General features: G+C 39.2%; 1 protein-coding gene across 3 annotated transcripts; it reads left to right on the top strand.

Annotated features, from left to right (window-relative positions):
- Positions 1-720: 720 nt before the first annotated feature.
- LOC121305348 (3-hydroxy-3-methylglutaryl-coenzyme A reductase-like) lies at positions 721-12,469 on the top strand. 3 transcript variants are annotated; one of them, XM_041236967.1, is made up of 20 exons: positions 721-798; positions 2,549-2,737; positions 3,298-3,409; positions 3,794-3,881; positions 4,328-4,412; positions 4,706-4,811; positions 4,929-5,035; positions 5,716-5,835; positions 5,943-6,103; positions 6,323-6,555; positions 6,646-6,818; positions 7,118-7,312; positions 7,553-7,711; positions 7,897-8,054; positions 8,143-8,248; positions 8,685-8,855; positions 9,199-9,339; positions 9,485-9,643; positions 9,825-9,979; positions 10,255-12,469. In XM_041236967.1, exons 2-20 carry the CDS (start codon positions 2,573-2,575, stop codon positions 10,307-10,309), a joined length of 2,649 nt encoding a protein of 882 aa, XP_041092901.1. In that variant the 5' UTR covers positions 721-798; positions 2,549-2,572; the 3' UTR covers positions 10,310-12,469. The 3 variants fall into 3 exon arrangements, with proteins under 3 accessions (XP_041092901.1, XP_041092895.1, XP_041092891.1); XM_041236961.1 differs by having other exon boundaries at positions 747-830; XM_041236957.1 differs by having other exon boundaries at positions 755-1,021.
- The last annotated feature ends 120 nt before the right edge of the window (positions 12,470-12,589 follow it).

Genomic DNA, 12,589 nt, shown 5'->3' with positions numbered 1-12,589 from the left:
TATATATATATATATGAAATATATTATATATAATATATATAGATTATATATATATATCACTTTTTAGAGATCATTAAAAATCTCTAGTAATTTATAAAGTCAATAGTACGCGACATTTTGTTACCCATTATACATGTTTTGATTTCGTTACTTACGCGACCTTTCAAGTCAACTATTTTGTACACACTGATGTCTATGTACACAATAATAATATTATGCTATTTATTATTATTATTATTATTATTATTATTATTTAATAATAGTAATAATAAATAGTAAATATATGATCATTTTATATGTCATCCTATGTTAGTCTGTGGCCCAGTATATGTAAAGTAAACGACTACGTCATATCCGATACCATTATTAGTATTTTGTACATAAATACATAAATATTATACATGATACATATATTCATATCTGTTTGTATTTCAGAAAATCTGGTGTAGTACATTAGTTTTTATTTAAATTATATATATATATTTTTTTTTTCAAGTGTTTATTTAAAAGCATAACAATAAAGACGGATTTTTTTTTGGATATGCATCCTTTGTCGACCAATAGTACCACTCAGGTTGCCTCAACCTCTTCTCAAATTGGTTCATATAGCAGTGGTAAGATCACGCGTCTGCTTTCTAGAACCGCCCCCCATTCTCGTTGTCTTGGTAACTGGTCGTGACGCAAACCGACTGAGGAAATCGTGTGCTAGGATTGGTTGAAGCATCAGACGATGAAACCCTCGCCATTTTTACACCGGCTACAAACTGACGTTCGGAGGTCAGCAGCAGCACCCTGGAGGTGAGCACGAACAGGGACGTGCTTAAGCCAAGGTCCATGTAATATGTATATATGATCTATCTTAATTACGTAGCTGTCTCCATATTAATCGTGTAATAAACAAAACAGCGTGATATTAGTCAGGTTTTAATTAACCTTTTTAACGGAAGACAGGCGTTGAGCAAGACACATTCTGGGGTCCTATTCGGCTGGTTGTCTGCGATAAGTCGGCTATACTATACAGGTAGGAAGAGAATGAGAATGGGGTTTGCTTTCACTTTTCTCTCAATTATTTGAAGTAGTGATAATTTGAAATGTGTCGAGTGTGAGAAGTAGTGTGTGCACTACACATTTATTTTCAAAAGATTATGCCTGGTGTCCTTTTTGTGGAAGTCAGAAGGGCGGTGCTCTACAGTTGATGCGGCGTAGTCGAGTACGTTGTCGGAAGTTCGCACTGTTTCTGGCAAAATAACTGGTTCATGTTAAAAATAATAATTAAAAAAATGTGTATCTACTGTTACATCTGGACTAGGGTTCATCTGTAGATTAGATTGTAAATACTGTTAGTTTAGCTGTGTGCAGGAGGTGGTTTTATATATCGTATTTTATATGATGCTATAATAAAAGATATGCTGTGGTGTCCAGCCCAAATCAGCTGTTTGTTTTCAAGACGTTTATTCAGAAATGTTTTGTGTAAAGGCTGGTCTGGATCATGAAAGTGTGACTGCTAGGGAACCTTCTGTCTGAAGAGGCAAGCAGCATCCTACATGCATAGCTGCTTGACTGTCTAGATGTGCTGCCTGGTTACATAGACATCATTCAGTATTACGGACTAGTGTTGTGGTCCCGTCCACATCTGTATTATTTATAGGGTCTGTTGAATGTCATTGTGGGTGAACAGGTGGTGACAGAAAAGCAGCTATGAAATGCACCAGACTGAAGTTATTTTGCAGTTAAAGGCGCTTTAGAGTCAGCGGGTCAGAAAGACTTTCCTATTAATGACATACCGAGTAGAAGAAGTGTTGTAAACGTTTTTCAAATTACAAAAACCCATACGCAGATGGGTTTTTGTAATTTGAAAATCGTTGCAGTATTTTGGGGGTTGGTGAGATGGGTGGGTCTGTCTTGACGTTCACTGCAGATGTCAGTTCTGACTATGGGGAGGAACAGCATTGTTGAGTTGATTGAAAGCTAGGTCATATCGCTTTTGGACTGCTGGATGTGCATTTTCACTGTCGCACAAGCTTAAAGGAATAATGATTTGGCTTATTGTGTGCTACAGTTTGCCACCTCAATCACGTATTTGTTCAGTGCTTGTTACGAGTACTCCAAATTTGAGTGCCCTGCTGTCAATGTATACCTTGTTGAGATCTGAACATGTTAAATGATCTAGATCCCAGCAACCTGGAGACCCAGGCTTCTGAGCAGTCTGCTTGACCAGTATAATCCGTCACATATCCGACTGCGGTGGGACCAGAGTAAGGACGGGTATGCAAAGAAAGTCGGAACGAATCCTGTTTAAATACCATTTCCTATAGGATTATATAAATATATTTCCCATAGCAGTGACGTAGTGGTAATTTTGGAGTTTCAGTTTCCTGGGTGTCCCCTCTTTAATGATACTGCGGGCATGCTTGGTGATTTGGTTAAGGTGATTTGTTCTGTAGAGTTGAAGAACTAGGTGTTGCACAAATTGGTTTTATTTGAGAATTAGATTCAAAAGGGTTTCACTGCTGATGCAAGTATATTCAATTGTTTTTTTTTCCTGCAGCATAAATACAAGGAGAACGCCACCATGCTGACAGGGCTGTTCCGTTTGCATGGGCTGTTTGTAGCCTCCCATCCTTGGGAGGTTATAGTGGGGACAGTGACGCTGACCATCTGTATGATGTCAATGAACATGTTTACTGGGAATGATCAGATCTGCGGCTGGAATTATGAGTGTCCGAAGTTTGAAGAGGTGAGAACCAGAGTTCAATCCCTATTGGAGCATGTGTGGTAGAATGCTGAACATACAAACTGTCTTGAGAACATTGTGTATGAGCAGGTAGAGGATCACGCATGTTGGCAGGAATTGTCAGTACTGTACATAAAGCTCACGTTTGCTAAGTTGTTGATTTAAACTGTAAAGAATTAGATAGTACATAAACATTTGGTCTATTTGCTTTATTCAGTATGACCCTCTCATGAAGGCAAGTTTGTATGTATGCTTATTTTGTATCTACTGGTAGGAGAACAATAACCATATAATTAATATATCAGTTATTTCAAATCAAGTTGAGACGCTGTGCTTTGTTTTGGGGTAGAATTTTGCCTCCTTCAATTTTGGTTGTTAAAAGAGGATCTAAGAAGTGAGAAGTAAGAGTGAGCCCTGTTCTATGGGAAAACTACATCTTTTCTAAAGTGCTTGTAGCTCACAGTGCAATATTGTTTAAGGCATGTGTATTTGGAGTTCAGAAGTTTTAGGTTTTGTAACAGTGCTCTTTGGTGTCTTAACATTCTTAACGTTTGTCTTTACAGGAGATTTTGAGTAGCGACATCATCATCTTGACAATCACTCGCTGCATAGCAATTGTATATATTTACTTCCAGTTCCAAAATCTGCGTCAGCTTGGGTCAAAATATATACTGGGTATGTCTTCCTTTTTCATAAGACTGTTACGCAGTGTAATGCATAGAATGTGTCCATTTAACTCTTTAACCCTTACTCTGGACTGAATCGCAATACACAGTGAATCCGTTCCTGAAATTAAACTGTTATATTTTAAAACCAGCTTCATTCATCCTCTAGGAAGGGGGCTTGTTCTGATTAGAGTGTCTAGCAAGAGCACAAGCAATTGCTTTTCGCTTGATTTGTGCAGACTCTCAAGTTGTAATGTTTTCATGTTGTTACAGTATAAATCATTTTTGCTCTTGCATGGACTGAGACACAGCAGGACTGTTAGTTTAGCTCTGTCTTTTATAGCTGCAGTTAGGTTAGTGAGGAATAAGATTTCAATGTTTTGTTTTTTCCCAGGTATTGCAGGTCTCTTCACAATCTTCTCCAGTTTCGTATTCAGCACTGTCGTTATCCACTTCCTTGATAAAGAACTGACCGGCCTCAAGTAAGTGTTAATTTCTCTAAATGTGTTTAGTGTGGAGAGTGCTTTTTTAAAAAAAAAAAAAAGGTTCTGTACATTTAACAAAGGAAAATTAGTTTTTCTGGACTTCCCGTTAAGCATTTAGTCTGCATTTCTACTTAACCACCACCACACCATTGATTCTCTGTACAGTCAAGTTTGTGCAATTCTAGTTGTTGTACAATTGATTCCAGATAACATAATGCAGATAAAGGTTAGATGACATGAAATTTTATCTGCAACATTTGCGAGGCAGACTGGTAATTGACCATTTTGTACTGTAAGACATATCCCCCTCCCCATCTTTGTTCATCTCAATCTGCATTTTTTTGTATTGCATTCACTTAATGTCTTTTTTTAAATGAACAGTATAGCATGCAACATTTAGATAAAGCAGAAAAGTAACCCTTGTACACGTCCATGTCTTTCAGCGAAGCCTTGCCGTTCTTCCTGCTGCTGATTGATCTCTCAAAAGCATGTGCGTTAGCTAAATTCGCACTGAGCTCTAACTCGCAGGTATGATGACTTGATGTACAATCTGCTTCAGTTATTATATTGTTGAAATGGTGTCTGGTGTTATTTGTATAACCTTGTTTACTGATGACCACGGAACACTACAACTAGTTGCTGAAAGGTGCATTTTGTTTAATTGTTGATTTAAACACATATGTGTGTCTGGATATATGTGTATTAAACTTGTTTGTTAATGCATGGTGTGTTCAATTACACTGTGCTTCACATTAGAAGGTCTGCAACTAATTGTCTTTTTATATAGTGTGGTTAATAGTGTTTTTCTTGTTGTGTTGCAGGATGAAGTGAGACACAACATTGCACGTGGCATGGCCATCCTCGGACCCACCTTCACGCTCGATGCTCTGGTTGAATGCCTTGTGATTGGAGTTGGTACCATGTCCGGTGGGTAGTGAGCTAAAACAAATACAGCTTTCTCCACAAATAAGTATTAGCAGTACTGGAATACCATCTGAAGATGATTTATTAAGTTTCCTTTCCCTCCATCTCCTGTTGTTCCAGGCGTGCGTCAGCTGGAAATCATGTGCTGCTTTGGCTGCATGTCGGTCATGGCAAATTACTTTGTCTTCATGACCTTCTTCCCTGCGTGTGTCTCCCTAGTATTGGAGGTAAGAAATGTCACAGCATCGCAGAGGTCTACCTTTGACAATAACATCTGATTTAATGCAACCAGGTACAATGACCAAAATAAAAGGTTCAAACAAAACACAGTAGGTACCTTTAGGCTGCGCAGTGGCCTTCACTAAAGGTCACCCTTCTCTCCAAACTCACTCTGTTCAAGCTGGGCATTGGCCTTCACTGAACTCTCCTTCCCCAAACAAAGGCAATTGCTCCCTTTATATACCATGTGGCTGGGACTTGATTGATCATCAGTTATTCACTCAAGACCAAGCCATATTCCACATTTGTATTTGTATCCCTGCCAATCGTAAATACACAAACACACCGTTTACATGTGCAAGCCCCCACCCACATCACAGTACATATTAGCAAGGCTTACAAAATGAAAGCGAAGTAACCCTAACCCTATGTGGATTTGTGCCTTTCACTCAGTTTGCTGTGTTAAGTGCCTAATGCTTAGTACTTTTCTATGAGATGTACAAACCTATTTCTTCTGTCAGTGCATTTTGACAACAGGCACAGCATATTTAAGAGCAGTAGTGCCTGCGTTAATCCTCCTTTGACAAGACATACATATTTAAGAGCAGTAGTGCCTGTTTTAATCCGCAAGAGACACACACATTTAAGAGCAGTAGTGCCTGTGTTAATTCTCCTCTTTCCCCCGTAGCTCTCTCGGGAGAGCCGTGAAGGACGCCCCATCTGGCAGCTCAGCCAATTCGCACGTGTCCTGGAGGAGGAGGAAGACAATAAACCAAACCCAGTGACCCAGAGAGTGAAGATGATAATGGTGAGTTCTGAGTACAAACGTATGTGTGGGGGGGGACACATCAACGAGACCTCCTTGTTATTGTATTCCCAGATCAAAGGAAACTGAGGTGTCTCTTTCTCTCCTAGTCTTTGGGACTGGTTCTTGTTCATGCTCACAGTCGCTGGATTACCAAACCTTCCTCTCAGAACAGCACAGTGGAGACCTCCAAAGTTGAACTAGGACTTGATAAAACAATGCCGAAGAGAATTGAACCTGAGATGCCACTATGGCAGTTTTACCTGTCCAGGTAGGATTATATACTGTGCTGCCAATTCTTTCGTTATTAGTGTCATTTCTTTCTAATCTGCATGACATTAAACTGTTTTCCCTTCTTGTTCTGGTATTGACCCGTCTTGATTCATATAAATTGTTCCAAAGTAACTCTGGACGTGCTAAATCACACAGATTAAATGGGTTGCTTACCTTTTTCTAATGTGTGGCTTTTCTAATCTTGTTAATTTCACAGAATGGTTAGCATGGACATTGAACAAGTGATCACTCTCGGACTGGCCTTGTTGCTCACTATAAAGTACATCTTCTTTGAGCAGACTGAGATGGAGTCCACATTCTCCCTGAAAAACCCCATGTCATCACCAGCAGCTCAAAAGAGAATTGCAGACGATTGCTGCGGGAAAGACAGTGGGTTGAAACACTCCCAAAAATCTGCAGCAGAGGCTATGGTTACAAAAGAGGATACAGGTTAGCTGCATTTAGTTTTACTTTCATTTGTTACTGTTTATAATCATTGGTGTAAGATTCTTGCTATAATATAATTTCATTGTTTTTCAGCTGAAGTCATTAAACCTTTGCCAGTTGTTAGTGTATTGAAGACCAAGTTTGTAGCCGGTGACGACATCTTTTCCGATGCATCGTCTCTACCCTCCTCTCCTGCACCACAGATTCAATTACCATTGGATTCCCGTCCCACTGAGGAGTGCCTGTCTATACTTAGAAACCCAGAGGTGAGGGAGTCCATTTTTTGGATATTCTAAAATTGAAAATTTTGTAAACTAGTGTCATTGTGTATTGACAGTGTCACTCGCAGATTGTAAGGGTCGGTTTGTATCAAGTGTTTTTATAATGACCCCCACCCTGTGGAAAGACATCCATGGCGATAGGAATATAGTGGAGGCAGCGCATCAGAGTTTTACATATTTAGTGAACCGTTTATCTGATTGAGTTGAAAGAATGTGGGCATGTATGGATGCATCTGTGTTCCCATTACAGAAATAAATGATATTGTTTTTTTTCTCTATTGCAGAAAGGTGCTCAATGGTTGAGTGATGCAGAGGTTATCTCCCTGGTCAATGCAAAGCACATTCCAGCGTACAAGCTGGAGAACACCATGGAGTCTCCTGAACGGGGTGTGGCGATTCGCAGGCTGATGCTGGCATCCAAACTCCCAAACCCATCTTCATTGAAGACCTTGCCTTACAAAGATTACGATTATTCCATGGTAAGGCAGCATGCAGTTTAAATAGCCTAGCGGTAACCAAGAGAGTCTGTGAGTTGAGGGGTGTTGGGTAGCGACCCCACTTTGGTACAGCAGGATAACTTTAGCACTGAATTTTCTGCTTTTAGAAATCTCTTTTTCGATGTTCCAATAAAAGTAACTTGGTAGCTGAAGCTGGTCACCAGGTGTTGTACGGCAGCTTTCCTGCTGGAGAGAAGTTAGCAAGTATTCTTTCTCTTTCAGGTCATTGGAACGTGCTGTGAGAATGTGATCGGATACGTGCCGGTGCCAGTTGGAGTCGCAGGCCCACTGATCTTGGACGGGAAACAGTTTCAGGTTCCCATGGCAACAACAGAGGGCTGTCTTGTGGCGAGCACAAACCGAGGGTGTAGAGCAATAGCAGTGAGTACAAGCTATTTCTTGCAACATGTAATCGTCAATTATTGAAAAACTTGATTGACCTATTTAACCATTTCAGTGCATATAGATGGTTGTCTGATTTTTATGCTGTCCATTTTGATACTCTCCTGTAGTCTAGTGTGTAGATCTTTTAATCCCGTTCATTTCAATGCCTCTCTTGTGTGTAGCTTGGAGGAGGAGCAAGCAGCCGGATCCTGGCTGATGCCATGACTCGAGGCCCTGTGGTGAGACTGCCCACAGCGTGCCAGGCAGCAGAAGTCAAAGCATGGCTGGAGAGTCCTGAAGGGTTCAAGTGCATTAAAGAGGCCTTCGACAACACCAGCAGGTATGCAAGACCAGACATTGCAATGCTCATCTAGCGAAACACATTTTGAAAGAACAAGAGGGGAATTTAATCATTTTTTCCATTTCAGGTTTGCACGCCTTGAGAAGCTTCTTATTGGTCTTGCTGGACGAAATCTGTACATCCGATTTCAGTCCAAAACTGGAGATGCTATGGGGATGAACATGATTTCTAAGGTAGGTTCAGCTTATGCAGAGATCTAACATCTGAAGGAAGATATTAAATATGAGTATTCTAGGGATTTATGCAGTGGGGCACATACATAAATGTATGGTTGAATGAAGAACTGCAATTTTTGTATATATATTTCAGTGCTAGCAAGCAGAATATGTCTAGATAACCGCTTCTCAATTGAATCCTAATGAAACTCGATAAGGATCTTCTTTGGCACGTGCTGTTTAGTGTTGGTATGGTTTGTCATGGTTTTTACATGTGCATACAATGGACAGTGATTTACTGTTTCTGATTTTGACATGTCACATGTTCTGCAGACACCTCTAATGACTTATTTTAATACCTTATTTTGACACCAAATCTTTTGAAAATGGTATTTAGTTGTTTCAGAAGCTCTACTCTTTTGCTGCTGTTTGTAAAGATGCTTTTTCATGACAGGGCACGGAGCAGGCGCTCTCCACGCTGCTGGAGAAGTTCCCTGAGCTGCACGTCCTGGCAGTCAGCGGGAACTACTGCACTGACAAGAAACCTGCAGCCATCAACTGGATTGAGGGGCGAGGGAAATCCGCTGTGAGTGAAGCCATCATTCCAGCTCAGATAGTGCGAGAGGTGAGTCTTTTACCACCGAACATCCATGTTGTCATCAGCGTGTCTGCTGTCTTGCGATGAGCACATTTCCAAACAACACGAAACATGGTAGAATGTAGCTCACAGCCGAAGTACAGAAGCCTAGTCAAAGCGCTTGGAATGTTAGGCTTCCAAATCAAATTTACTGTTGTACAAGCTTCCTGTTCCTCTTTTGATGGCAGCTGTAGGTGTAATGGAAAACTTCATCTTCATCGTGATATGGTGGGCTTGTTCTGAGGCCCTAATTGATCATTAACCACTGACAAGTTGCTGCAGAGATTACATTTTTTATAAAACGTTTTTTGTTTTTTGCTTTTTTAATAAGGTTTTGAAGACTTCCACAGAAGCCTTGGTTGATGTTAATATTAACAAGAACTTGGTTGGCTCTGCTATGGCCGGCAGTATAGGTGGCTTCAATGCACATGCAGCTAATATTGTAGCTGCCATCTACATCGCCTGTGGACAGGTAAAAATATATTCTCTCTTTGTGAAATAACATCTTGCATCAGTCTCTCTCTTTTTTTAATTTTATAAGAAGTTTTTACAGAACTGTTCCAATATTTTTTACGCCATGCTGCCACATGCTGAAATTAACAAACTGTTTGTGTTAGGATCCTGCCCAGAGTGTTGGCAGCTCAAACTGCATCACCCTCATGGAGGCAACGGGTCCCACAAATGAGGATCTGTACATCAGCTGTACAATGCCATCTATAGAGGTGGGGACTGTTGGGGGAGGAACCAACTTGGCACCACAACAGGCCTGTTTGAAGGTATGGAACTGCAAAGAGAAATCTCATTACTGCTAGCCTTAAAAAGATTTTGAAACGAGCCTAATGTCAACTAAGCTCTGCTGATTTAAAGCTTAATGAACTTCACTATACCTACTTTATTTACTGTACACTATAAATATGTATTTTGCTTTCTAATACAACAACGATTGTCCTCTTGAAGATGTTGGGGATTCAGGGAGCCAGCAAAGAGAATCCAGGTGAAAATGCCAGGCAGCTGGCGAGAGTTGTGTGTGGGACTGTGCTGGCAGGAGAGCTGTCTCTAATGGCAGCATTGGCAGCAGGACACCTTGTCAAAAGTCATATGACTCACAACAGGTAAGGAAAAGTCTGCACACAGTCAGTTCATAGCATTTGTGACTAAATGTATCATTTAAACTATATATATATATATATATAGTTTTGTGTGTGTGTGTGTGTGTGTGTGTGTGTGTGTGTGTATATATATATATATATATATATATATATATATATATATATATATATATATATATATATATATATATATATATATATATATTATATATATAGTGTGTGTGTGTGTGTGTGTGTGTGTGTTTTTTTTTTAATGGTCTTCCATTTTTTATTTGTAGGTCAAAGATGAACCTGCAAGAACTCTCGGTTACCTGCACCAAGCAAGCAGCGTGAAATACCAACAGAGTCCCTATTCAGAATCATACAATTATGTGACGATGAAATTGAACCAGAGGTGCTGAAAAAACACTTTTTTAAAATGAGAACTCGTAATTGTCAGGAGTATGAACAAAATGGCCATTTGTCAGCTTGATTTTACATCTGCATATTATATGAAGGTTTCCTAATGCGGTTTAAGGATTAAAGCTGCAGTGGCAATACTATTAAAAATATATATATATTGAAAGGTTATTTTCTGTAGTCTAATCAGTGGGAAGGTTCTGTTTTTCCAATTCTTTTGCTTACCTGAGTAACATAGGAGCTTGTTTAACGTTCAGCTTCTGCAGACTACAAAGGAAGCATGTCTAATGCACACAAACTGGAGGTCTGGAGCTTGGGTGCCTGCATCACTTTTAGGGAATGTACAGACTAGACCGTCTGGATTGTGATGTAGTGTACACAAGAAGCATAAACTTTGAAAGAATGAAGTAAACAGTCACAAAGGAATAATACTTCAGTATAAAACGGACCATGGTCACTGCAGCTTTAAAACCCAATCTGAAGCCACAGATGTATGTAATTGGATGTGATGGTCTCTGTGGTATTTTTGTTTTTGTATTTTTGCTCGGGCGGTATCAATTCATTTAACACTTTTGCTATATGTTGTGAATATTCTACATGTAAGTGCCAACATTAATGTAAAAGTTAGTACCAAACGATGTGCTTACGATAATCTGCAAATGTGTTCAGGCAGCCAAGTGCGCTGGACAAACCTGTTCTTGTTTTAGGAACCTGTTGCTGCTATATTTCTGTGCTTTTGGGCTGGCTGTAATGTAAGATATGCAGTTATCTTTAAAAGCAAGCCCTTGTTGTGTTCCAGTTCATTTACAATTTAACAGTTGTAAATCTGAGGACTTTGAAAATGACGGGTCTAGTTTGATTGTTTGCATGGGGGGGTGTGCAGTACATCAGTACATTTAAAAACTCACCTAGTATAATATATATAATCTGTTATATTTCTTAGTTTTGCCAGATATTTAATTGAAAATGCATTGACAGAAATCAATGTTTGGTTAGAAAAACATTTATATTCTGTAAATCGGATAGTAGGATTTGTATTTGTACATAATGTTTATTGGATTTTATTTTCTACCTGTTATTTGAAAGATGTAGCTGGTTAAGGATGTAAAACAGGAATATGCACAGCTGAGTGTGATTTTATTTTTCTTTTCCTCCTGACACTGCAAGGGTCTCAAAAGACTGCTGCATAAGACAGATTGGATGCCAGTGATACCAATTGACAGAATTCATTTCATGCTGTGAAGGACATCGGAGTTCCCATGAAAGTGTCCAATTCCATAGCTGCCAAATAAAATACCACATACGATTGCAATGAAATGGCATTTGGCTTATATTATTCTCTGGCTGTAAATATTTTTTCTACAGTACTCTTACTAATCAATATACATTATTCTGAAATGAATATACAAAAAACAAACTATAGGTTATATTTTTACACCTTCAGACAATTTAAGGGATAACATACTTATTTTACAGTACTTTTATGATCTATATATTTCTAAGCACAAATTTACCTTTTTGGAAAAAGTTACTGTATCATTATTGGTTACTGAATTGAAAGCTAATCTCTTCCTGATGCCTGTGTCTTTCTCAAGCATCTTCTCTGTAAGAATTGTCATGGAGTTGTATAGAACACTATGGTGCGATTTGCCACTCAATTTGCAAAAATGCATCTGTGATTGACCGTGATGAATTAATGTTTGTGTTTTCTATGCTATTTGTGTGTAAGCTTTTAGGGGTCTTATGCTGCAAGTCAGTGGGGGGTGGGGTGGGGTGGGGTGGGGTGAGAAAAAGCAGTGTTGTTTAGTGGTGTTGCAAATGCTCTGTTGTAAGTGCAACCAAATGAAGTTTATTCTGCTCTATGGGTGAGAGGGGTGGTAGACTGGAAGCTACCAGAATTTTTTTTTTTTTTTTTTGCTGCACGAAACAAATGTGATATTTATTTATGGTTGGCACTAATATGTTGGCTGTTGCTGGATCTGTTCCGATGGTGTGAAAACATTGTCTCCTGCAAGTCTGTAAAGTACAGGGTTTATGTTAAATTACAATGTACATTTTGTAAAATAAATAAGTTTCATTTTCAGTAAACGGTAACAAAAATACTTGACTGCAGTTATTTTAAGAACATCAGGCCCATCTTGCTCGTTTGATTGTTAGAAGCTTATTGATCCTAGAATCTCATCAAGCAACTTCTTGAAGGATCCCAGGGTGTCG

Source organism: Polyodon spathula, chromosome 2 (genome assembly GCF_017654505.1).
Source record: "Polyodon spathula isolate WHYD16114869_AA chromosome 2, ASM1765450v1, whole genome shotgun sequence".
In the NCBI taxonomy this organism is placed as follows: Eukaryota; Metazoa; Chordata; class Actinopteri; order Acipenseriformes; family Polyodontidae; genus Polyodon; species Polyodon spathula.
The sequence above is the reverse complement of the archived record's forward strand: the minus strand, read 5'-3'. Positions and strand labels throughout refer to the sequence as shown.

Coding starts and splice junctions, on each gene's coding strand:
- LOC121305348 (XM_041236967.1), top strand. CDS start 2,573: ATGCTGACAGGGCTGTTCCGTTTGCATGGGCTGTTTGTAGCCTCCCAT. Junction 4,413..4,705: donor CACTGAGCTCTAACTCGCAG/GTATGATGACTT, acceptor GTTGTGTTGCAG/GATGAAGTGAGACACAACAT. Junction 5,036..5,715: donor GTGTCTCCCTAGTATTGGAG/GTAAGAAATGTC, acceptor TTTCCCCCGTAG/CTCTCTCGGGAGAGCCGTGA.